The sequence below is a fragment of the Pseudochaenichthys georgianus genome, chromosome 17 (genome assembly GCF_902827115.2).
Source record: "Pseudochaenichthys georgianus chromosome 17, fPseGeo1.2, whole genome shotgun sequence".
NCBI classification, from domain to species: Eukaryota; Metazoa; Chordata; class Actinopteri; order Perciformes; family Channichthyidae; genus Pseudochaenichthys; species Pseudochaenichthys georgianus.
In genome coordinates this window covers 16,395,001-16,419,954 of record NC_047519.1, presented here as the reverse complement: position 1 = coordinate 16,419,954, position 24,954 = coordinate 16,395,001, and the positions used below count along the sequence as shown (strand labels likewise).

At 43.3% G+C, this 24,954-nt stretch overlaps 1 protein-coding gene across 6 annotated transcripts in view; it reads right to left on the bottom strand.

The window, feature by feature from the left end:
- Window positions 1-24,954, bottom strand: part of col15a1b (collagen, type XV, alpha 1b) — an 86,171-nt gene that overhangs the window by 31,038 nt on the left and 30,179 nt on the right. For 4 of the 6 annotated variants that reach the window (XM_034105069.2, XM_034105071.2, XM_034105073.2 and 1 more), the window contains exons 1-7: window positions 17,983-18,661; window positions 11,178-11,365; window positions 10,504-10,713; window positions 10,070-10,222; window positions 7,480-7,554; window positions 6,916-7,014; window positions 6,184-6,298 (exon numbers count right to left, since the gene is read on the bottom strand). In XM_034105069.2, coding sequence (XP_033960960.1) covers window positions 6,184-6,298; window positions 6,916-7,014; window positions 7,480-7,554; window positions 10,070-10,222; window positions 10,504-10,713; window positions 11,178-11,365; window positions 17,983-18,379 — 1,237 coding nt within the window. In that variant the 5' untranslated portion in view covers window positions 18,380-18,661. Of the gene's footprint in view, window positions 1-6,183; window positions 6,299-6,915; window positions 7,015-7,479; window positions 7,555-10,069; window positions 10,223-10,503; window positions 10,714-11,177; window positions 11,366-17,982; window positions 18,662-24,954 lie in introns of those variants that run through there. The other 2 variants (XM_071206320.1, XM_034105074.2) reach the window with 2 other exon arrangements.

The window sequence follows — 24,954 nt, the reverse complement described above, 5'->3', positions numbered from 1 at the left end:
TCTCGCTTCACCATAGCAAGGAGGGCCGTCTGGTGAGACATCTCACTTCATGTTACTCTGAGAACTGGGGTTACATAAGTAACCTGTAGTTCTCATTCATAACACTCCGTTCGATGTCTCACTATGGGATATTGTAGCTCCCGTATTGCCAGGCGAGCTTATCTCGAAAATCACCAAACCAACCAGAACTTAACAGGTAGAGCTCTGACTCAACCAGGTGCCCGGCACTGCTTGAGTCACACTGGGAGCAGAACGTCCAGCCTGTTAAGAGGCGGACAAAAGTGAGCGGACAGAGCCCAGGATGCAGCCAGACCCTGAGTCGAAAGAGCTCGCGGACCCGAGGGTGCCTGCGAACTCTGACTCGTATGGGCCCCAAAGCAATTGCTTCCACAAACCAGTGGGAGAGCCGTTGCTTAGTAACAGGCTTGCCCTTATAAGGGTTAGCCCAGGACACAAGTGGTTGGTCATTATGACGAAGCACCCTTGATCTGTCCCTGTACGTGCGTAAAGCATGGGCTGGACACGGCAAATCCGGCCGCTGTTCCCCGGAGGAATACAGTGGCGGGGAGGATGCCTCAATGTCAAATGTGGTACCTGAACCAACCGCCTTAAGATAAAGGCAGGGTTGGGCTTCAACCACACTCTGTTTGCCCTGGGGCGAACCGAGTGCATGAAGACTGTACAGATAGTGCATGAGTGTCACTGGCTCGCTTGGCAGCTGCCAGGGTCAGCTTCATGTCACACTGTATTCAGATTGTACCAGTCACGGGCCAGGCCCATAGAGCCCCGCTTGGGACAGTATGTCCCTGCGTAGTGGGAGCTGCCCGCACAGCAGCTGATATATCTCCGCTAGCCAGTACATAGCTGGCCAGTGCGGAGCTATCAGGATAAGTGTGTGGCGTTGCTCTCTCACTCTGGCCAGAGTTGGGGGTATCAGAGCCAGGGGTGGGAAGGCGTACAGAAGGCCCGGGGGCCAATCGTGCGCGAGTGCATCCACGCCTAACGGTGCATTTAGATCGCGCATCGAAAAGAACAGCTGACACTGAGCGTTGTCTTTCGATGCGAACAGATCCACCGTGGCTCTGCCGTAACGCACCCACAGCTGCTGGCTCACAATCCTTGGATGTAGAGTCCAGTCTGCGTAAAGTGGTGTACCTCTGGACAGTAGATCTGCCCCGAGGTTCATCACTCCCGGTACGTGCGTCGCTCTCAGAGAGAGGAGACGTCTACCGCTCCATAGGATCAGTTTGCGCGCCAGTGTGTGTAACTGGAGAGAACGCAAACCCCCTTGGCGGTTAATATACGATATTGTGGTCGTATTGTCTGTCCTCACGAGGACGTGATGTCCCCTGAGGAAAGGCAGAAAGTGTTTTAGGGTGAGAAACACCGCTAAAAGCTCCAGGTAATTTATGTGTGCCCGCTGGAGGTCTCTGCTCCAGAGACCCCTCACCGGGCGACCTTCATAAATACCTCCCCAACCTGTCAGACATGCGTCCGTGGTGACCACTTTCCGTGAAAGGACAGCACCCATAGGCACGCCCCGTACTAGAAAAGTCGGGTGCAGCCAGTGGCACAGTGCCCTTACGCATCTCACAGTAACCATCACTCTCCGCGCGCCATAGCGGGGTTTAGTTTTAGGGCGGCCACCCAGCGCTGAAACTCCCTCATGTGTAAGCGTCCCAGTCGTACGACCAGGATGGCTGACGCCATGAGCCCCATCAACCGCAGGCATGTTCTGAAGAGAACATGTTTGCGCAGCTGGAAAAGAGCGAGACAAGCTCTGAAAGCTTTCACTCTTTCCACTGACAAGCGAGCTGAAAAGGGCACCGAGTTCAGGCGTAAACCCAGGAAGAGTATAGTCTGCGCGGGGCACAACATGCTCTTCTCTGTGTTTATTATGAACCCCAGGTTGAGCAGGTGCTTTACGAGGACACTTGTCTGTGTAATAGCCTCCTGCTCCGACTGTGCGAGAAGCAGCCAGTCGTCCAGGTAGGTTGCCAGGCGAATACTCTGTTGTCGTAACGGGGCTATCACGGCTTCCGTACATCGTACAAACACCCTTGGACTGAGAGACAGACCGAAGGGAAGTACTCTGTATTCATAACAGATCCCCTGAAATGCGAATCTCAGATATTTCCTGTGTGGATAATATACTGGGATGTGAAAATACGCATCTTTCAGGTCGACTGATGTAAACCAGTCGTCTTGTCGCATGAGCCGCAGCAGAGATGTGTGAGTGAGCATTCTGAACTTATATCTTTTTAGATATTTGTTCAGAGCCCTCAAATCCAGTATTGGCCGAATTCCGTTCCCTACTTGGAATAGAAGCCGCCCTGACTCTGCTTGGCGGGTACAATAGATATAGCCCTCTTTTCTAGGAGTGAAAGAATCTCTCTCTCCAGAATATGGGCTGACTCTCCTCGGGCCTGCGAATGCAGAATGCCCGAGAAGCGAGGGGGGGTGACAGCGGATTGGAGTCTGTAGCCCTGTGTTACTGTCTTGAAAACCCAAGCAGATGATGTGAGCATCTTCCACTGTATGCTCCTTAGAGCCAGCGGAGATGTCACGTCTCTTCCCCTCTGAGTCTCTATTTGTTGTGTTATGGGGCCCTCCAGTGTCTGAGCACTGTGGTGCCCCATTTCGACAATCCCCACCGACACAGCGCATGCGTGTGGTGCCCTTACGGCTCCAGCCGGCACTGCGCATGCGCGTGACGGTGGTGCCTTTACAGCTCAAGCCGGCACTGCGCATGCGCGTGACGGTGGTGCCTTCACAGACCCGTCAATTGTCCGCCCTTTGAGAGAGGCCGTAGCTGCTCTCAGAAGGGGAACAGTTGACGGACTGTTTATTGAGCCATCTAGCTCTTTCCTGCACCACCATGATCCCCATTATTTTGCCCGTGGCCTGGACGGCGCAGCGTTGGACACAGAGACAAATGTCCGTGACCGCGGCCAACTCGTCCAGAACGGCCGGTCCATGATTACTCGACATATCCTCACAGAGCTCCGCTTGGTATGCGGTAAGCAGTGAGGAAACGTTCAGAGCCCTGGCGGACAATGCTGCGGCTCTGTAGGACCGTTCAGTCATGGTCGACTGGAAACGATCCACCTTCGCTGGCAGCGTGGGGTTCCTGCTTGGTGACGGGCCCATCCTCGGTAGGAGGTGGGCTGCCACCAGCAGTTCCATCGGCGGTATGCGGAGCAGGCCGAGCCTCTCCATACCGTCGCAGTCTAGGGAGGAGGCACCCTGGATTGGGGCCTTGTTGCTAAAGGGTCGGTCCCTCCACGAGACCGACACCTCATCCAACATCTCCGGGAAGACCGGGAGGAGTTGCCTCTTTGTCCTCGTTGCTTGAGGAGAATGTTTCCCCTCGTGTACGGGACCTGGTGGTCTCCTTGGCCATTTCGGGCCACGGGATGTCTAGCCTGGACGCAGTGCGCTGACACGCGGCCTGCAGGTCCATGCTCAGACAGGGCGAAGCTGGTGTGCTATCGCCCGGGAGAGCAGCCATCGCTCTCGGCTTTGCCGTTTGAGCCGATGACATGAAGATATCTTCTTCTTGCTCATCCGAATCAGACAGGAGGGACTCAGAGGTGTGCTCTTCGTCCTCCATGTAGTCTAATTCCAGGACATCCTCCGCGGGCGAGACCATGGTGAGGTCTCGCCGGGAGCTCCCGCCTGGTGAGGCGTGGGGCTCCGTTCCCGCGTCTCTTGCCGCCACCTGGTCCCGGCCTGACACGGCGTTGGATCCCGGTTCCGCAGCTGCCGCTGTTAGTGAGCCCCAGACCGACACAGTGAGGGGCTCAGTCTCTGCGGCGGACGCCCCCGTGTCTTGATTGCCAAACGGCGAATCAGTGGACATGAGGGAGTCCTATTCCAACAAGCTAGCTTGGTGTGCTAGCCGTCGGTGGAGGCTCTTTCGGGTGAAACGGGCACAATGCCCGCACGAGCCGGGGTTGTAGATAGCCTCATGGGCGTGTTCCAGCCCGAGGCAGGACGCGCAGACCTGGTGTGAGTCTGTGCCTGCTATCTTCAACCCGCAGCCGCATGACCGAGCCTCCGAGTCCCTGACTCCTCTGGTGTGAGGGGGAGAGGCGTCCATCTTGTTCGCCTCTTGGCGTGGAGAGGACTCGCTCGTAACAGGTACGTCGTTGAGAGAAAAGTGTTACCAACCCGTCCTTAATCCGGAGAAAAAGGGACGGTGTGGGTCCTTTGTTCTCAAAGAATATTGACTGGTGTGTCAATATACTTCTAATCCTTTTCTCCTCCGTGAGAGAGAAAAAGAAAAGCGTCCTCGCTACCGTGGTGTGATACCTCCCCAACCTGTCAGACATGCGTCCGTGGTGACCACTTTCCGTGAAAGGACAGCACCCATAGGCACGCCCCGTACTAGAAAAGTCGGGTGCAGCCAGTGGCGCAGTGCCCTTACGCATCTCACAGTAACCATCACTCTCCGCGCGCCATGGCGGGGTTTAGTTTTAGGGCGGCCACCCAGCGCTGAAACTCCCTCATGTGTAAGCGTCCCAGTCGTACGACCAGTAGTAAGGGGAAGCTAGCTAGCAACAGGTGTGTTGCTAGCTTGAAAAAATCAGACCTACCTTACTTTCCGGGGAAGAGAAGGGCGAGGTCGATTTCAATACTAACTGACGTTAGTATTACCGTCTTCCTGCAAAGCAGAAGGAGTAGCCGGCGAGCGCCTGTCGACCTAAATGGTTATATTTGGGTTCAGTCTGTGGACCGTTAAGCTTGTCCGGCTACTATAGAGATGTGCTCTGAAGCGAGAAGAGGTGTTTGAATGACGCATGCGTCGTGGCGCAAGCTACTTATAGGGGGTGAATTCCCTGACGCTGACGTCAAGATCACCAGCCAATCAGGATTGGCGTAATGAGATTGATGCTTCTGTTTGCTCCGCGAAGAGGCAGATATTTCCTCACGGTAGCAGCTGCACACCTTTAGTTAAACTGCCAAAAAGGCCACATTATTAACCCGAAAGTACACACAAATTACACTTCAGATACTCAACTTCCTTGACATGCTTCATGTTTTGAAATCTCTACAGAGCTCGTTAGCTCAACTATAAACACCTGTGTAATGGAACACGATGATGTCATCACTCCAACTGACATGCTCAGAGCAGCAGACTTCAGATAGCAGACTTCAACAGTCCAGCCTTGAGATTTCTTCAAATGTCGTTGCCATGGCAACACAATGCTCGCCTTGAAACACGGTTTTCTCATAGCTTCAGTGAAAATACTCCAAACAGCCCAGAACTTCACAGATTTGATAACGATGCAGCCATCAATGCATCTAAGCGTAGTATGGGGTGTCATGAAATGTTGTTGCCATGGCGACAGACCACTCGCCATGAAACACGATGAGGCCGTAAGTCCAATGGACACGGTCCAATCGTCCCCCAATCTTCACTTGTATATCACCGGTCCATGCCTCAACAGCTCTACGCCAAATCTGAGATCTCACCATATGCCGTTTCCATGGAAACACATCCCTCGCCATAAAACATGATGTCGCTATAACTCCTATGAAAATGTTCAAAATGTGCTCAAACTTCACGTGTGCTAACAGTCCAGCCTTGAAGACATCTACGGGACAGTTTCGACATTTCTTCAAATGCCGTTACCATGGCAACAAAATGCTCGCCTTGAAACACGGTTTTCTCATAACTTCAGTGAAAATACTCCAAACAGCCCAAGACTTCACAGGTTTGGTAACGATGCAGCCATCAACGCATCTAAGCGTATTATGGGGTGTCATCAAATGCCGTTGCCATGGCGGCAGATCATTTGCCATCAACTTAGTTCAGAAGTTTGCGGTTCAAATATTCTGCTGCTTTTCCAAGCCTTTTTACTTTCTTTTCTTCTCTCATCACACATTCAAGCCCCCAGTGTTCATGTATCATTTCAATCTAAATTCTTCACTTTCTTCTTACACATTACATTTAAGCATAGCAGTTTAGCGTCAGCTTTTCAGCATAAAGCATTCCCACTAGCAATTTCTTCAGGAATTGCATTCTCTAGTTATATTATGCATCTCACTTCAAGCAGTTAGATGTAAAAAAGTAACTTGCAATAAAGTTCCTGGCATCACTTCCTCTTTTGCCTTCTTTAAGCTTCTGTACAATTCCTACAGAAAATAATAATAATGTATATTCAGTTTTATTCTGACCTTTTAGCAGCATGTTTTCAGTGGCCTCTGTTGTAGTCTGCTGACCGGAGAACTCCTCCAGCTCCACCTCCGGGGCCTCAGTGGGTGGAGCTCTGACTGGAACACTGCCCTCCTCCTCAGAGGGATGAAGAAGAGGACAAGGTCAAAAGGTCATTCGAATAAAAGAAAAAAGAGGCATTTGAGAGAAATACCAAATCATTTGACATGTTGTGCTTTCGGTGCCACTGTTGTTTATGCAAGTCTCTACCATGTCATTAACCATATATAACAATTATTTAGCTTCTGAGGGACTGTTGTCTTTGAAGCTTCAAAGTCAATGTTGATTATGGGATATTTGAGGTCAGACTGACTTCCTGGTTGAGGGGGAATGAAAGGTTGTCCCGGAACAAATAAGAAACACACAAATCAACTTGCACAGGAGGAGTGCTGTTTAGGGTCATGATGATAAGAAGGGGGGGGGGGGGGGGACTCTAACACACACCCTAACTTGATGAGCGTATTTTTCAAACAGCAAATGCAAACTGCATTTAGAGCCCTTCCTGCTTAAGTGTGGGCTTCTAAATAAACCAGAACTCTTTCTCGCAGTTGTTCTCATTTACAGGACTTGTCTTCCAGTCAAATGAAGATCTAAAGCTTTCGAAAGATATGATATCTCCAAAACAAAACAGCATATTTACTCAACAAGACTTTTTTCAGGTTCTCATTATCCAGCAGCCAATCCAGCTAACTTACCTTCTCTGTGCCTTGTTTTCTCTCGTGTGTGTTCTTCATCATTTCCTCCTCTGACTCTCTGTCATCCAATGCATCATCTCCACTGGTGAATCCCGAGGCCTTTATCAAACATCACATGGTGTGTTAGTTTGGGGAAAGAATTATGTAAATGACTAACAAATAATTAGGCAGTGTCCCACGTTTTGCCAGTTAAAGATAATGTTAAAGACAAATTCATGTATTAAAGAAAGAGACACAGAAGGAGAAAAGGACAACAACTATTTAAGATCTTCTCTTTAAGAAGTGTTTCGTTTGAAAAAATGTAAATACATACATTTTAATGTATAAAGTGCTTCCTATGGCAATCATGTAGGGCAGGAAAAACCAAATAGTTGTCTGATTACTGCAAAGGTTTACTCATGATCATTAATCCAGCTAATAGGTACTTTGTTGAGGGAAGATCTCTGACCAGGGGGTAACGTCGATACATTTGTGATTTGTGTACAGAATTTTAAACTATAACTTATGAATAGTACGTTCCTGTGTGTCAAACACCTATATTGTGTTTATGTGTGCATTTCTCACATAAGGATCATCATCTTCACACTGCTCCTCAGCTGCTCTAGGATCATCTTTTATCACCAGCTGCTGAATGGATCCCTGGAGGGAGAGACAGAGAGCGAGAGGATTAGGAAAAACCTTCAAAACCTGTCATCTTGACACCTTAACTACACACTACAGGTATATTCACTCAGGGGATGGAGGAAATGGAGGAAAAGTAAAACAAAAAAAACAGTATCTTAAACAGTAAATGCTGGCTTTACCTCCAACAGCTGCAACAATTAAATACGACTTACAAAGCAACATAATAGCAATTTAATCATAATATTAAAATATTTAATAGCTAACAAAGGAGTCAATGTTCTGCATATTGACTACTTTACGTTTAAAGGAACCATATTAGTAACCATAATTGTATTTTGTGCCTCTACTTTGACATGTTTACATGCCTTAATATTCAAATGTGCTTTATTTTTCTCATACTGCCTGTGTTGCAGCCCCTCTTTTCACCCTCTGTCTGAAAACAGAGGCCTGGTTCAGAGATGTCCCGCCCCTTAGCCTATCGCGCACAATGGGTTGGAGCGCTAGCCAATATAAGCGCAAGTGTTACATAGTGATGTCACTTTGTTACGGAGTCCAACGATGCGTTTCATGCATGGGGGAGTGTTTCTGGGATAAACTCCTTCTTGTGTAAACTTTGGGATTTTAGCCTTTGCAGACTAATTATATGCACAAAAACCTATATAACACACCCAAACCCCAAAAGGCATAATAGGGCCTCTTTAAAGTTAATAAGAATGTACATTTTGCCGATAATACTCACTCTTCTTTCGCAAAAGAATGTTTAACGCACCGAAGTTGCATGAACATTTTAGTGTTAAACAAGTGCTCTCTTTATACAGTTTGAACAGAGGAGCACTGCACACACAATGAAGTACATTTCCGTTAATGCCATCACCTAAGAGACCGGATTTCCAAAAATGTACCTAAACAACATTAACACTTGCAGCATGGTGATAAAAGCGCAAGTGTATAAAGTTTATATGGTAACATGGAGAGAGATGTAGAGTCCTACATTTACAACATTCACACACATGCTGATTAAAAAGGGCCCCATGCAATGACTGCTCCACTTTGAAGTCCATGACAACAAACCAAGGACACACACACACACACACACACACACACACACACACACACACGCACGCGCACGCACGTGCGCGCGCACACACACACACACACACACACACACACACACACACACACACACACACACACACACACACACACACACACACACACACACACACACACACACACACACAGAGTGACCCAGATATTTCCGATTGGATGTTACCATTTCTGAGCATGCACATATTCTGTCGTCATGCTTCAGATAACCCGTTCAATAAGTCAGGCCACACTGAACAAAGCCTTCCCCTCACCATGGCAACAAGTGACAGGCAGCTTGGGTTTATCTTTTGTAAGTGTCGTTAAGTTGACGATGGTCCAAGGGTGATTCCAGTAATAATGTCAGTTTGAAGAGAGTTTACTTTATTGTAGGTGTACATTATGCTGTCACCCCTATTGACTAGCAAAGCTTCATTTAGATGACCTTACTATACAATCCCACTTGGCGGCAGACTCAAAGGCCCGAAAAAAAGCCCTTGATCTGACCACAACTAAGCTTTGTTGACATCTCAGACTTCCTCATCTGCCATCAATTTACTCCCCCGTCCTCTCCTCCCATTCTCATCTCACTCCCCTCCCTTTCTTCTTTACCATCTCTTTGCTGTCCTCCTCTTCTTGCTTCCTCTCTGATCTTTAGAGTTGCATAGAATAAAATATAAAACAGATCCCTCAAGTAAGCATGTTCTTATTATAAAGAAATACCTTGCAGAGACTGGCTACTAAGTTTTGTAAGCACTTGTTGCCTTATAACTGGTTAATAGCACTGTACAATTATAGATATGAGCACTCAAAATATCTGAAATATCTATAATGCTCTGAGACAGCAATATATATATATTTTTAAAGTGAACAATAAGGTTAATTATCACAATACATTTAATATAATTGTAAATTAAATATTTTTCAACTTCACATAAAGCCAACCCAGATCACTTATTGACTTGTAACCATCTTGTAATGTATTTCTAAAAGTTATTTCTTATAATTTATAATCACATAATAGTCCATCCATACTATAAAGTATTATGACACAGTATAATAGTAGCATTTTCTTTTACAAGGGACAAGGTTTTTAGTTGTTCTGCATGTTGCTTACACAAGATACTTATTGTAAAAGCAAAATAGTATTTTCTTCAAGCATTTAGTTAAAACATAAATTGTTTCTGTTTTTCTTAAATGCTGGACATTTTTCAGAGGACACAGACTGTGGGCAGATGACATTTCAGCTCTTTTATATGGTAATAAGAGGCCAGAACACACAAGCACACACCTACAGGAACACATGTGATCTGAAGCCTACACTGACAAACTCCACACTGATATTGACAAAGGCAGGCATCATTCTTCCTCCTTCTCCTTGCCCTTTATGCATTCTTGTCCTCACTCAGTGACATTTCTACATTTAAAGGATTTTGCAACCTACCACAAACTTGTCGAGCCCCGTGCCTCCTGCATTAGCTACGAAAACTCCTGAATTGTGCGAGAAGTTGAGTCGTTCTGGTCTGCGATGGAATGTCGTCCTCTCTGCCTCGCCACAGTCCATGTAGAGACGCACCTCATCTTGCTCCACCACCACCTGATGGAGGATTATATCAAATACACCAATTGTTTAGTCATTGAAATGTTCATTGTTGTTGATAAAATGTTATTCTAATATTTTTGTAAAAAACGGATTGGTGAGGATGTAAGGATTGAATGTGATGCCTTCATTCACTAACCAAAAAAAAAATACATTTCAAAATAAAACAAATCCATTAATTGCACATTTAACTGTTTTCAATTAAAGGTTTGAAGCAACTGAAAACGTCTCCCTGATCTTATAAATTATCATTAACACAGACAGCACATGATGCTCACCGTGAATCGTGTCCACTGCTCGGTCATATCAGGGACACTAAAGGAAGCAGCTTTGTGGCTGTGTGAAGCTTGTTCCTCATCAGTGTAGTACAGTAAGATGCTCTGGAGGCCCCCCCGCACCGGAGTGAGGGCCAAACCCAACTCCACCACCTTCTGACGGGCATCTGTGATGGCGAAGAGGACCCCTCCTCTCTGAGAGGCTGGACGCACCTGGAGTAAGCGCAAGGCAGGATTCAGAGTCATCTTTCCCACATTATAGGAACATTATAGACGTACCATTTAATATATAAATACAGTAATGTACAAGACTGAAATTGACAGACATTCCAGTAGGCTACACATGTATTTAGAAAATGTTTGGGGAAAATAGAAACTTTTTAGCACTGAAAATATAGGACTCTTGCTTTATCGTCAAACTGCCACAAGGTGGCAACATAACATATATTTACCATGAAGATTGTTCAGAAGAAAAGTCATGCAATGTATGTATTTACAATTTTACACAGTAAACAGTTGCTTATAGTATACTTAGTTCAATTTGTGTGTAAATCACTGCATGACCCCTTAAAACAGAATGCAGCATACATAGAGTTTGAAAAGGTTCACAAGTATTCAGTTCTTTAGTTTTACCCAGAGCCGTATAATATTATACTATTATATGGCTCTGGTTTTACCGTGACAATGATGGCAAAGTCTCTGTAGAATGAGCCTGGCACGAAGGTCTTGGTGAGCCGACCGATGTTGGCATCAGGCCCGAGGTTGTAGGCTGGAAAACCCTCATGGCCAGGAGTAAAGGAGACGGAGGGAGGGAGGGGCACGCCAATTAACTCCGTCAGGTCCAGATGACCTCCTGAGCCTCGCTCTATCACAGAATGAGAACATGTGTAAGTGGAAACAAAGGAGTAACATGTAGCATCCTGTTTTTCTTGACATGGGATAATTTCACTTCAACATCCTTCAATAAGTGGACCTTATGACCTAGATGCAGATAAACTTATCTGGCGGGTGTCTGAACCCCAATTAAAACGGGTCTTCTTTGTCTGCAACCTCTGTGTTGCTGGTTAATACAAGCAACAAAAAAAAGAGCTAGCTACCGGAATAATCTTGACATGACTTTAATTTGACTTGATTTCATCCAGACAGTTCCCACGCCTCGCTGCTCTGCCTCACATGGACATAATCCTCCGAAAAAGAAATGGCAGGTAATTAGAGTATTGTGTGTGTATGTGAAGAGATGGCTTCACATTGTCTTAATTCCCCCCACTAAGAGTATGTCTCCCGTGGCGACTAACTCTCACCTTAGCATTCCGGGCGAGATCACCCCTGCTACCTACACTGTCATGCACACATAAAATATGTACACACACAGATAGAAAGTATTTTGCATACATTGTGCACACATCAAATACACACCTCACCCACGTTAACATACACGCATACACATCAGAAAGGCCAAGATCTTGGGGTCTGTAATTCATTACATTACATTACATTGCATTTAGCTGACGCTTTTATCCAAAGCGACTTACAATAAAAGTCATCAACCTGACCCACTGAAAGCACATGATGAGGGTTTTAAGGATTGTGTGTGTGTATGTGTGTGCAGCACAGAAGCACACACACAAGTAAAGCTCTGCATATTTAAATTAATGTTGCAACAGGTGGGCACTCAAGAAACTAAACACTCACACACCCACCACACCAAAGTGGTAACACACCTCCAGCCCAGATGTGAAGTCATTAGTTCTCTTTGTAATGACTGAGAGGAACAGACTGCTGCTATGATACAACCAGCAGGCTGTCCGGTGGCCACTGACTGCACATTGTTTTATCCCCCGACTGTGAGACACATTTGAATGTACTGCTTGATACAACTTAGTGAATCCGGTCTGATAGTGACATGATGGCAGCAACATGTTGGTGATTACCAGTCATGACTTGGAAAGCAGCCATTTCACATTGTTGCTACTGTGAAGAGTTTCTCAGCCACTTTGGCCAGAGAAAGAAGAGGAAAAAAAGGGCCAAATATTGGTTTGTGACTGTGAGAAAAAAGGAAAGGAATTTATATCAGCAAATGTTGGGAACAATATGCTAGTCTTGTTATACCTCAACTGAATAAACAGCTTACATTTAATACAGATTGTATAGTAGCTAGGTCAATTTTAAACTTTAAAGTAGCTACACTTCAAGTCAAAGCTGATATAGCAGCTAAGCTACTATTACTCTGCTAAGCTAGTTACCTTTTCTCAGTAGGCTACGAGTTTGATAAGTTCCAACTGTTTTTATTCTTCATGACCATATTTTGCCACTGCACAGCACACTCGTCTAATGTAACAAACTGAATGACCAACACAGTGATCAACATTTATTTAATTAAATTCTAGGAAAAAGCTAGGGGCAGAAAGTCAGTAAGTGTAGCCTTAGCCAAGGCTAGCTGTGACTATATTTAACCCAATGTTATTAGCTACAACTGGATTTAGCTGTCTTAATTAAGTTGTGATTGTCTTTTTTAGTTGGCATGAAAACATTTCGATGTTAAAACACATATTAAGCAGCTGATAAACCAAATCTAGGCCTTCACTGCCCATGAACAAACAAAACAGATAAAGATCCACCAAATATCTTGTGAATGATTTGTGGTTGGAAAACTGATGTTAAACCTTTGTACAAATATTTTTTACACATATTATCTTCAATTAAGTAAACTTTTTCGGGGTTTTATGCAAAGTATTAGGTTTTTATGTAAACCTCTTCAAAGATGTGTATGCTAGCCATGTAGGCCTACTTGCTAGCATTCTTTAGTTATGCTCAATTTTAACTAGAATCGTCACTACCGAAACAGTCACTACCGAAACATATGGTTACGTTTCGGTAATTGACATGATCATTTCGGTAGTGACAAAATGGAACAACAAGTCCTCCAACTCATACGACCAAATGGGTCGATTGTTTAAGCCCTTATTACGACCAAATATGTCGTTTGTTCAAGCGCTTAATACGACCTATAATTATGTTTTAAAATTGTCGGCCTCTAGTGCTCCCGTTGAATGCAAACGTTACAGAGGGTTGTTTATTCACAAATAACCCTCTCTGTAAAATCCTAAATTGTAGGATAGTTTGGCCATTAAAACGCTTTATGATTAGATTTCTAGCGAGAAGTATATATTGTACTTTTAGAATCCACGTCCAGTCAATATGTAGGATCTATAGTTTGATAGATATTACGAAGATGATTTGAGGTTTCGTCAGGAGAACGTGTATATGCGGCAAGCTTCCATGTAAAGTTACGGGTTGAAAACAGTATTTCCGGTCTCGCCGTTTTCATAATAAAACCAATGATCAAATGATTTAACAGTGATATCTGCACTACTCATCCACTAAAAAACATCAGTTTATCCTAGTTAATTATACGACATTAATTGGTTTAAATTGTGTACAATGCTTTTGTGTTTTTCCCATAGGTTTTTCTCTTTCGATTCTGAGAGACACATTTCTGTTTTCAGAGGTTTTGATAGGCTAAAATCACGCCGCAATTCACGTCGGGATATGGTGTTTATGTGAAATGAAATCGGAAAACATTAAAAAAATAATAATAATACTTTATTCTGAGTGTTCTTGCTTTTCTCTTTGAAAGTCATCACATAACGGCATTGCAATACACGGTTCGGCTGCATTAAATATTACATATCTGCCCTAGATATGTATTTATAGAGCCCTGATCAGAAGACCTTTTGACAAACTGGAAGAGATGCCGCCAAAACTGAATACGTGACGTGGACCATAAATATATCAACAATTAAACAACATCTTCCATTTCTTTTCACACAATACGTCTCCTTGCAGTATCAACACTAATTCGGCTGACTTTTATATTTGATCCAATTAGTAGATAGTCTGTATTTACACCATAACGGTGCACAGCTGATAGAAAGGGACTTTTTTGTAGTTTTTAAAGATTTGACTGATTTTCTGAACTACCTTTCCAACTCCTCATGCAGTTGACTGTTACAGGTCTATACAGGTTCATGGTACAATGCATAAGCTTCACATCGAGAGACTGAAACTGTATTTTCCTTTAACGTTCTGTTTTAATTTCACAATAAAGTTTATAGTCATATTATGTACGATATTATTATGTTTTATTAACTAGACCACTGGTCTAAACCGCACCTCCTAGTGGTTAAAGCACGTTATTGAATTTAGTTGTTGAATAAGTTATATTTGATGAAAACATTTAAATATTAAGAGTAGCCTACATACAAAATAGGGGTCAATGATAGAAATATAGAATGGAAAATATCAAGAAGATACTGTAGTGATCTCTACAATAAAACAGTTTAGTGCAGGACGTCCAAAGATATTAACAGGAGGATGTGCAAAACAGACAAACTGATAAGGCTGAATTGTACTCAGGTGTAACTAAAGTCTGATTTAAGGGTTGTTTATATTTCACATCATTAATCAGAATCTGCAAAGTAACAAAAATAAATGTAGTAGAGTAAAAATACCAGGTTAACCTCTGAATTGTAGTGGAGTAGAACAAAGTAGTACATGCTGCTGTAACAAAAACATTTCCCAACTTGGGATCAATAAAGTCTTAACTTAAGATGATCGATGGCTACTGCCATATTTGCTAAATGTGCATCTGAACCTTGACAAGTGCATGTTTCAGGCTTATCAATTAACAACAGGAGGGGTCACAGACATAAGACCAGCTGTCATGTGGTATTGATGCTGCCCATTATGGACACAAGCAATTTTCACCCATGTATTAATTATATGTTTTAAATCTGATAACACCAATGTGTTTCGTGTCCCCTAAACCTCCAGGGATGTATGCAGTTTAATACTGGCAACTTCTAATTGTGGGAAATACGTAAACGTCTTTTAAAACTACATTTCCCAGTAGAGACGTGCCATAGAACATGTTGCGAAACACACAATAGCCAGCAAGTGTAATTCTGGGGGGGAGGGCCGGGCTGGACCCGTCCAAGTCCAGTTTTGGATAGTCTGGCGTGGTTCCATTCCATTTCAAAGAGCTGTTTGACAGCGTAACCTTGTCGCACTGCCACTCCAATATCCAATCACAGAGCTTGAGGGCTAATCACGGGGTTTGTAAAGCAAGACGGATGTTGTAGTCCCAAACGATAGCTGGGGATTCTGGGTATTGTAGTGTCTTCGGAAACTCTGTCGTGTCTAAACTCCGAAAAAACCATTTGTTTCTCCGAATCGAAGGTTAAAAACACAAAAGCATTGTACACAATTTAAACCAATCAATATTGTGTAATTAACAAGGATAAACTGATGGTTTTTAGTGGATGAGTAATGGAGATATCACTGTGTAATCATTTGACAGTGTGGGGAATACTTCCGGTTTTATTATGAAAACTTCGAGACCGGAAATACTGTTTTCACCCACGCTAACTTTACATGGAAGTTGCCCCATATACAGTACACGTTCTCCTGGCGAGACCTGAAATCATCTTCGTATATCTATCAAACTGTAGATCCTACACATCCACTGGACGTAGATTATAAAAGTACAATATACACTTCTCGCTAGAAATCTAATAAAAAAGCATTTGAATGGCCAAACTATTCCACAATTTAGGATTTTCCAGAGAGGGTTATTTGTGAATAAACGACCCTCCGGAGCGTTTGCAATCGACAGGAGCATGTTGTTTCTTACACGACCACTAGAGGTGCTACACTTTAAAACGTGACTCTGGGTCGTATTTAGCTGCTGAACAATCGACCTATATGGTCGTTTTTTGTAGGAGGACAGGCTGAAATGGAATGGTAAGCAGGTAAATCCCACCATTTTGAAATAAATGTGTTTTAAAGTTTGAAAATCAGTGTGTTACTTTAAAGGTCTCTTATTATACTATTGTTAGGCATATATTATAGGTCTCAGATATATAAAAAACATGTCTGAAGTGTTTTGCTTAAAATACCAAACAGATCACCCATTCTAGCCACATCCCCCTCTATTTCAGCCTGTTACTAAAGTGCTGATTCTGGGTCAGTAGCTTCAAACCTTCACACTTCAACATAAGGCATGTTATGAGTTAAGATTAAGCAATAAGGTTGAGGGAATATGATACAACTTTGAGAACAAAATACTGTGGTCACTACCGAAACACTGGATGTTTTGTAAAAAAATAAGTATATTGAGTTATCAACTAAAATGATATGATACTGATTGGTTTAATGTACGTTCAATTTCAACAATCATCAACTCTGGAATCAATATGATCAATATTATGCATTTTACAAAGAAAAATTGCATTGAGATTTTTATGAATTGTATAAATTGAACTTTGATTAATTTAATTGTGAAAACCCTCAAGAAATATTTGTTAAAATACTATTTAGAGAAGGGAAGGTAAAACAATCTTAACAGGTTAATATAATACTTTTTTACTACAGTGTATGTAGTACTATGTTTCGGTAGTGACCATTTTTGGTAGAGGAAGAACATTCCAATACAGTCTGACAATACGATATAAAAAGGTACGGTTATTTTACTAGATATGTGTAATTTAGATATGGTACAACATATATATGGACAAAGTTTTTGGAAAAAAACATACAACATTTCAAAACATTTCCAACCTGACTTTGGTCCAATTCGGAAGAATGGCCTCTATACCAATGAGTAACAACGAACATGACATCATGTGGTATGGATTTAAAATAATAGACTTTGTAATAATTAAAATTGTAAATATATTTTATACAAATGTTTTAATGTGCAAACACTCAGCCGCACTTATTATTTAAGCAAACTATTAATAAAAGACAAGTTAAGTGGTCAGTCAGGCGTCAAACAATCATTAAGTTAATTGCATACAATTCTTCAGTCACCAAATTAAACACTTTGCCAGTCATCTGATCTCTCCTTCGTTTTGCGTCACATTTTTCAACTCTAACTCCCTCCTCAAGAACCTATCATCACGTTGGCCGCATGGACGCTTGATCAGCTTGAGGAGACTTATAAAGCCAATATTAACAAACCCCCTAGCGTTATGTATAACCTTTTAAACCCTCCTTGACCCTGATGTGGCACAGACAAAAGCTCCCTGCCCCACTCTTTCTCTAGATTTGAAAGATTCCAACAGTTTTAATGCTAAGCACATCAGGGTACACTAACGGCCCATCCACACGGCGGCGTGCGTTGAAGCTTCAATGCTTTTTGAATTTCAAAAGGTCTAATCCAGTAACCTTTCAACCTGGTAGCCGTTGAACAAGACATTTCTCCAACACACATTTTTTTTTCCTGACCACTTTTTATTGAACTATTTATTTGTATTGTTTAAATCAGACATTGACTAAATTGCTGGTAACTCAAAGGCATACGTCACCTTACATACAAGTTGACAGTTCTAATACCAAATATGAAGGCACTCTTGAAATCTGCCAATGGGAACTCTTTGGAAAATAAACTATTGCACTCTTAAACTCATCAGTGAAACTCACCACTTTTCCAGTGTTTCAGGGGTTTGCATTGGGCCCTAGCTTTGCTGCCAGCACCTGCATTCTCCTTTGGAGGTAAAGTCCCAGGTACTGCAGTGCTTTGACCAAAGATTTCCACTCCAGGGGTGGGTGTGGGGGGCAGTACAGACCCCTCAGTCAGAGTGCTTATCTCCGGGGCTTTCTCTGTCACCCTGTCCTCCTTTAACATCCATTCTGCTGTCCCTGGGATGTCAGAAGAACCCAGGGAGGTGATGGATGGAGAAGTGATGTAGGAAGGAATGGGAGAAGTCATAGAGATTGTGGTGGTTTTAGGTTTTTCCCAGATGAAACTCCACCATTGGGCTTGTGCGGGAGAGAATGAGAGGAAGAACAGAGCAAAAGAGAGGCGAAGGGCTCCCATCCTTTCACTTTGTCTCACATGAATAATAAGCCGGTCCTGTTAACTGTATCTATAAACTGCAACCCACGTGCCAACAGGGATGAAAGCAATACAGTGCTATGTCTCCAGCTATAGAGGATGCACTTGCAAATACCTGCAGTGTGTTTAAGTAACTCTGAGTAATCCACAAGGTCCAGTGCTGCAAGAAATATTCAAGGAACGGCCTTTCAGCTCCTTCCTTTTCTCCTCTCGTTATGTCCTTTTTTTCTCACTCCGTCTGTGTCTCTTGGTCGTTTGTGACTCCCTGACATCTCTGTCTTTTTCCCCTCTCCCACCCCTCTTCTCTCCCTCTTTGTAATTACCAACTCCCCCTCCTCTGGCACACACAACACAGCAGACTTCATTTTCTCTCCTTTTTTACTCAGACAGGCAGATTAGAGAGTTAGTTAGTCCATCCTCCTCCTCTTCCTCCTACTTTGTCATCTGTCTGTGTGTGTGTGTGTGTGTGTGTGTGTGTGTGTGTGTGTGTGTGTGTGTGTTCTCTGGGTCATACTTGGAGTCTTTTTCAGCCTATCCCTCACACCACATGTACAGTACAGCATGTCAAGTCTAATACACCTATGCACACTAACTTGGGATGAGGTACTTGGGACTGAGGATGTGGTGAGATAACAAAAGCCCATATCAAAACTGAAATGAGTCTAAAATACACTGCAGGAGCATTATCAGGGAGATGTCTTTATAAGGACATTAGGGCAAAGCATTCCTTCCTAGCTAGATGTAACATTTTATAAATAAATACAAAACATTAAAAAAAAAACTAAGAAAAACGTGTCATAGCCAAATAGCTGTGTAGTACTGTGGGGTTTGGAGCTTTGCAATGCATTATGCTTACTATATCCTTTCATCAATTAAAAACTCCGTCTTTTACATATTAGACATTTTTTCTTACCCATTGAGATTTCATTTATGTATCATGCATGTTTGTGCATTTATATTTCTTACTGTTTCTAAGAAAAACAATTAAGCTTCCCTTTATTATTCTGGGTTTTACAATGCAACTTGATTCACTTTCACGTATTCAGTCAATTTCCTTCTTAAGACCTAGTCATATTTCAGAGAAAATGCTAATTTTCTATATATTTTCTATATTTATATATTGAGACTGTTCTTAAGTTGCTTATAAATAGAGATTTGTTTTGTTTTATTGAAGACTGAGAACCCTAACCCTCCCCTTTTAAATGGCAGAGCAATAACAAAAAAGCCTTGATAGCATAACATACAAAAGTCACATGACTCAAATTAAAAAATAAACACAAAAGGTTGAATGGAAGCATTTATAAGTGTGGACTTTCTCTCTGCTGCAGCTCACTGATCAAGGAGAGAGGCAGAGAGGCCCCGTGTTGGTGATGACAAAGAGATGCCTGTTCTGTCGCATTGTGCTTCTCTACATGTTTGGTGAGGACCAGGACGAGGGATGGAGTGCTTCTGAGGATCATTGGGTGGAGGTGTTTGTTTAAGCTGAAGAGGGGTGGGATAACACTATATGTGATGGACTATATTTTAATACCTCACTTTTGAGGAGGAATCAAATTGCAACTTCTACTAAATACAGGAAACAACTGAAATATGCAAGGGTTTACGGGTACCGGATACAGATGAAGATGGTGACATCAGCATAACATAGGCAATGTATAACATAAGAGAAGGAAGGGTATACTGGCATTTATAGCATTTGGCGTTCCAATAATTTGTATTCATATTTTCAATTAAACAAAATACCATCATGTTTATGATGGAAACACCACTGATGAGATTCATAACAATTTGGTATCCATCGATATCAGAGATGCTTTTACTCATTGCATATGGCACATTTAGGCTCTTTAGGGTTGGACACATTGATTAACGCACTTTTATATACTATATATTTGTTGAACTCCCACTTTTTATTCTAACCCATGTGATATCATCCTTGTTCTCTCTCCTAACTGCCTTACTTGGGGGTGGTGGGTTGTAGGTGTTGATACATTTGATCAGACCCTGGGAGCCATGCCGGTCAGAGCACACTGACATAAAGACTGTTGTGGGAGGGAAAGGGTCGGTCTCTAACGGAGCAGATGATAGGTTTAAGATTTGAAGAGAGGGTGAGGGAGGAGACCCCCCAGAGGAAGATGCTTGATTAGTCATGGATTAGCCAGGGATAAGGTGGTGTGGAATGGGAAGGGGTGAGGATGGGTTAGAGGGGATCAGGAGGAAAGGGGGGACCAAGTTCTGGGGTTATGGTTAGGGTTAGTATATTAAGCTGAGGTGTTCCGACTATAATGGTTGGCAATTATACAGGTTTTCTCAAGGGGGAAATACGTTTTTAAAACCGTATCAACGTTTTACCCACTTGGGGGCAGCAATACAAACTGTAATAATTACATTTACATACTAACTATGAACTGTAAGAAATTATTTGTTCAACATGTGATATGAAGACTTGAGTTTGGCCGTCGCCATATAGGTTTTTCGAACCAAGAGGGTGGAGCAAAGTACACCTGAACTTTGAACAAGAGATTTCCAAACGACCAAAAGGTTAAATTAACTTTCATGAACAGAAAACACTGTGATATGATTGAAGTTTTAGGATGAAAATAAGAATAACACCAAGACCAGGTCACACTGTGGTAGATACCTGTCAATCACAAGGTAGCCATTCCATAAAGCATAAGCTGCTTTATTAATGATTTGAGTCTAAATGGGTCGATAATATTTAAAACGATGTACAGGTTAAAGAAGACTTGAAAATAGCAATTGAGACCACAAACAAATTAGGAATACGTTTTCTGTGGTTAGACTTCTAGACAATCTGACTTCTTTCTGCAACCAGTGGAGTCTCCCCATGCTGAAATAATATACGTGTAGTGCACTTCCACATTGCATTCACTTTTCAGACCTGGATAAAATATGAATTAAAGCAGTATCATGTGTTGTTTTTTTGGGCCTCTAGGGGGCAGCAGTTCACACTGGTTATAAAGTACAACATAATACAACCTTATAAACAGGGCTGCACATAACTGGTGCGCTGGTGCGCAGGTGCACATGCGCACCCCCGCCAAAAAAAGAGCACCGGATCATTTGAAAAAAAGGCGCATTTGCGCACCAACATTGAGAGAGAGAGAGAGAGAGAGAGAGAGAGGAAAGAGAGAAGGGAGAAGAGAGAGATAGAAAAGAGAGAAGAGAGAGAGAGATATTTGCGAGTTGCATAAGAACTGGTTAGAGAGCAGGGTTTCCCACACATAGACTTTACTTGGGCGGGCCGCCCAGGTATATTAACGGCCGCCAAAGTATAATTCGCGAGCTATTTAGGTTTAATTGTTTTAATCCGTCCGCGAGCATGACGGCATCTGCGATCCCTCGCTATCGCGTGAAGGGTCTGATTTATGCGCTCCGCACAACGAGGCTCCGTTGAACAGTTCATGAGCGTGCTCACTAGCGCACCTCCCCCCCTCCCGTTCATAGAGTCAAGTACCCCTCAAAAGGTCCGGTTTATTTCATTTTAAGGATGCGCACCAGGCAACATCTCCAGGTGCTCCTTTGAGAACCAGGGCAAAAAAGTTATGTGCACCCCTGCTTATAAAGTAGTTTTGTCAATATTGAGTACACAGCTGGCTTTTAAAACATCCAGAAGACGTGGAGCAACATTTGCATTCATTGGGAGATGGCAGATTGATGAATGTCAGTCCATTATTTATTCTCCTTTTAGTTTTGTTTTGGTCTCCAGCAACTTTTGCTGTTGAAGTCCTAGAGGCTTTGTACGGTGGCCCTGAAGTGCAAGACACCACAGCATTTCAGAAAACGCCACAGCATTTCAGAAAACACCACAGTATTTCAGAAAACGCCACGGCGTTTCACAAAACACAACAGCATTTCACAAAACGCCACAGCATTTCAGAAAACGCCACAGCATTTCAGAAAACACCACAGCATTTCACATTGGACGGAAAGGGTATTCCTTAGGGAGAACACTTCTTGTTTGTAATTGGACCGAGCCAGCCAGAGAAGCACTGCTGTGATTGGTTGTTTTTGCTGCCAGTCAAGAAATGACGCTTCGTGATTGGCCCAACACATCAGCCGTTAGCTGTTAGCACACACTCAGAGCTCACAGCTCCTCATATCTGTTCAGAAACTGGACAAAAGTTAAACATATACAAAACACAGACTGTCTATGTCATGGCGAATACAGTCGCTGCTTTATTTATGTCTGTATGACGTTGTTGTGAGCGTGGACGGATCAGCTACAGGTTAGTTTAGCCTGATCGATCCGATTCCGATTTACATGGAGATACGCCCCGCCCCTTCTCCAGCGTTTTGTTTGAATGACAGGAGTAAACACAGAATTAATGCTTTATTAAGGGGCTTATCTCCATGTAAATACTATGGTAGACTACTCAATATTCGCATCGCTCTAATCACTCGAGTTTCACCGCGGCTGTCAGCTGTGTTTGCTCCTGTCATTCAAACAAGATGCGCTGGAGAGGGGCGGGGCGTATCTCCATGTAAATCCTATAGGAGATACCAACTACAACAAAATGAACATATTTGACCGTGATTTAATTGTAATACATGTTTCAAAGTGATGGCGAAGCAACTACATACTGATAACGGTTAGTAAAAACCATGAATTAACGCTTTGACAAGTCTGCAGACAAGACGGCAGGCGAAAAGCTTTTAAAATGCGTGTTTTCTGAATGGAATCGGATCCATCAGGCTAAACTAACCTGTAGCTGCTTCGTCCACACTCACAACAACGTCATACAGACATAAATAAAGCAGCGACTGTATTCGCCATGACATAGACAGTCTTTGGTTTGTACATGTTTAACTTTTGTCCAGTTTCTGAACAGATATGAGGAGCTGTGAGCTCTGAGTGTGTGCTAACGTCTGATGTGTTTGGACCGGTTGGGACATATTGCGCTGTCGGGCGTTGACCAATCACGAAGCGTCATTTATTGACTGGCAGCAAAAACAATCAATCACAGCAGTGCTTCTCTGGCTGGCTCTGTCCAATCATAAACAAGAAGTGTTCTCCCTAAAGGAATACCCTTTCCGTCCAATTATTTCACACACACATACGGGTATTAGGCCGAGGGCGACACAGTACTTCCGGTATCCGCCATTTCACGCGAGGTGCAAGCAGAATATCATAGTCTATTGTCTTAATCAATATCTAGTCAACTCTAAAATACCACATATATGCAATGGCATGATAATATTATTGTGACAAGTGGGGTATTCACCTGGTGTTTCCAGAAATTAGACGTAGATGCAGCCAAAATCGATGAAGGCCACTTTCGAGGGTCGTTTTTCCATACATCTGCAGGCAGTCTGTAAGGGCAATCCGACAACCCACACAGCTCTAGTTTACGCTGGTAACGACCTAGAGCAGCGGTTCTCAAACTCTATTCAATAATGTACCCCCTTTGGAAAAGAAATTCAGCCAAGTACCCCCTGATCAGCGCAAAAAGTATTTGTTAGGGAAAAAATGCCTATATAAAGAGGTACAGTATACAGCGCTGCACCATCAGTGTCTGATTTATTAAAACAACAACATTGTAACTGAGAGACTATAGGTTACTTACGTAACCGCAGGCCTCAGAGTAACATGAAGTGAGATGTCTCACTATGAGATGCGCCTCATCGCGGAGCAAACAGAAGCATCAATCTCATTACGCCAATCCTGATTGGCTGGTGATCTTGACGTCAACATCAGGGAATCACCCCCTATAAGTAGCTTGCGACACGACGCATGCGTCATTCAAAATAAGCACCTCTTCTTGCTTCACCATAGCATGGAGGGCCGTCTGGTGAGACATCTCACTTCATGTTAATCTGAGCCCTGGGGTTACGTAAGTAACCTATAGTTCTCATTCATAACACTCCGTTCGATGTCTCACTATGGGACATTTTAGCTCCCGTATTGCCAGACGAGCTTATCTCGAAAATCACCAACCAACCAGAACTTAACAGGTAGAGTCCCGACTCAATAAGGTGCCCAGCACTGCTCGGGCCACGCTTGGAGCGGAGATGTCTAGCCTGTAAAAGCGGACAAAAGTGAGCAGCGAGGACCAGCTCGCCGCTGCACATATGTCTTTGATGGAAACACCCTTGAACAAAGCCCAGGATGTAGCCAGGCCCCGAGTCGAGTGAGCCCGCAGACCCGAAGTTGCTTGCAAACTCTGACTCGTATAGGCCAAAGCAATTGCCTCCACAATCCAGTGGGAGAGCCGTTGCTTATGCCCCTTTCACACCAGCGCTTTTCCAGCTCCGGCTCGTTTTATCCAGTTAGTACACAACGATGGAAAACCTCAAACTGAATAAGCAGCAGTGGTCCACTGAAGAGACCAGCTACCTCGTGGCAATCTGGTCTTCCGAAGAGGTACAGAGGAAGCTGGATGGGAGCACGCGGTCCAAAGCTATTCTGCAACAATTGCAGCGAGAGATAGCAACCGCTGGTTATGACCGTAGCATTATACAGATTTGCAACAAATTGAAAAAAATAAAGAAGGATTATCGGGACCAAAAGAAAGAGCTCTGACGGAGTGGCAGCG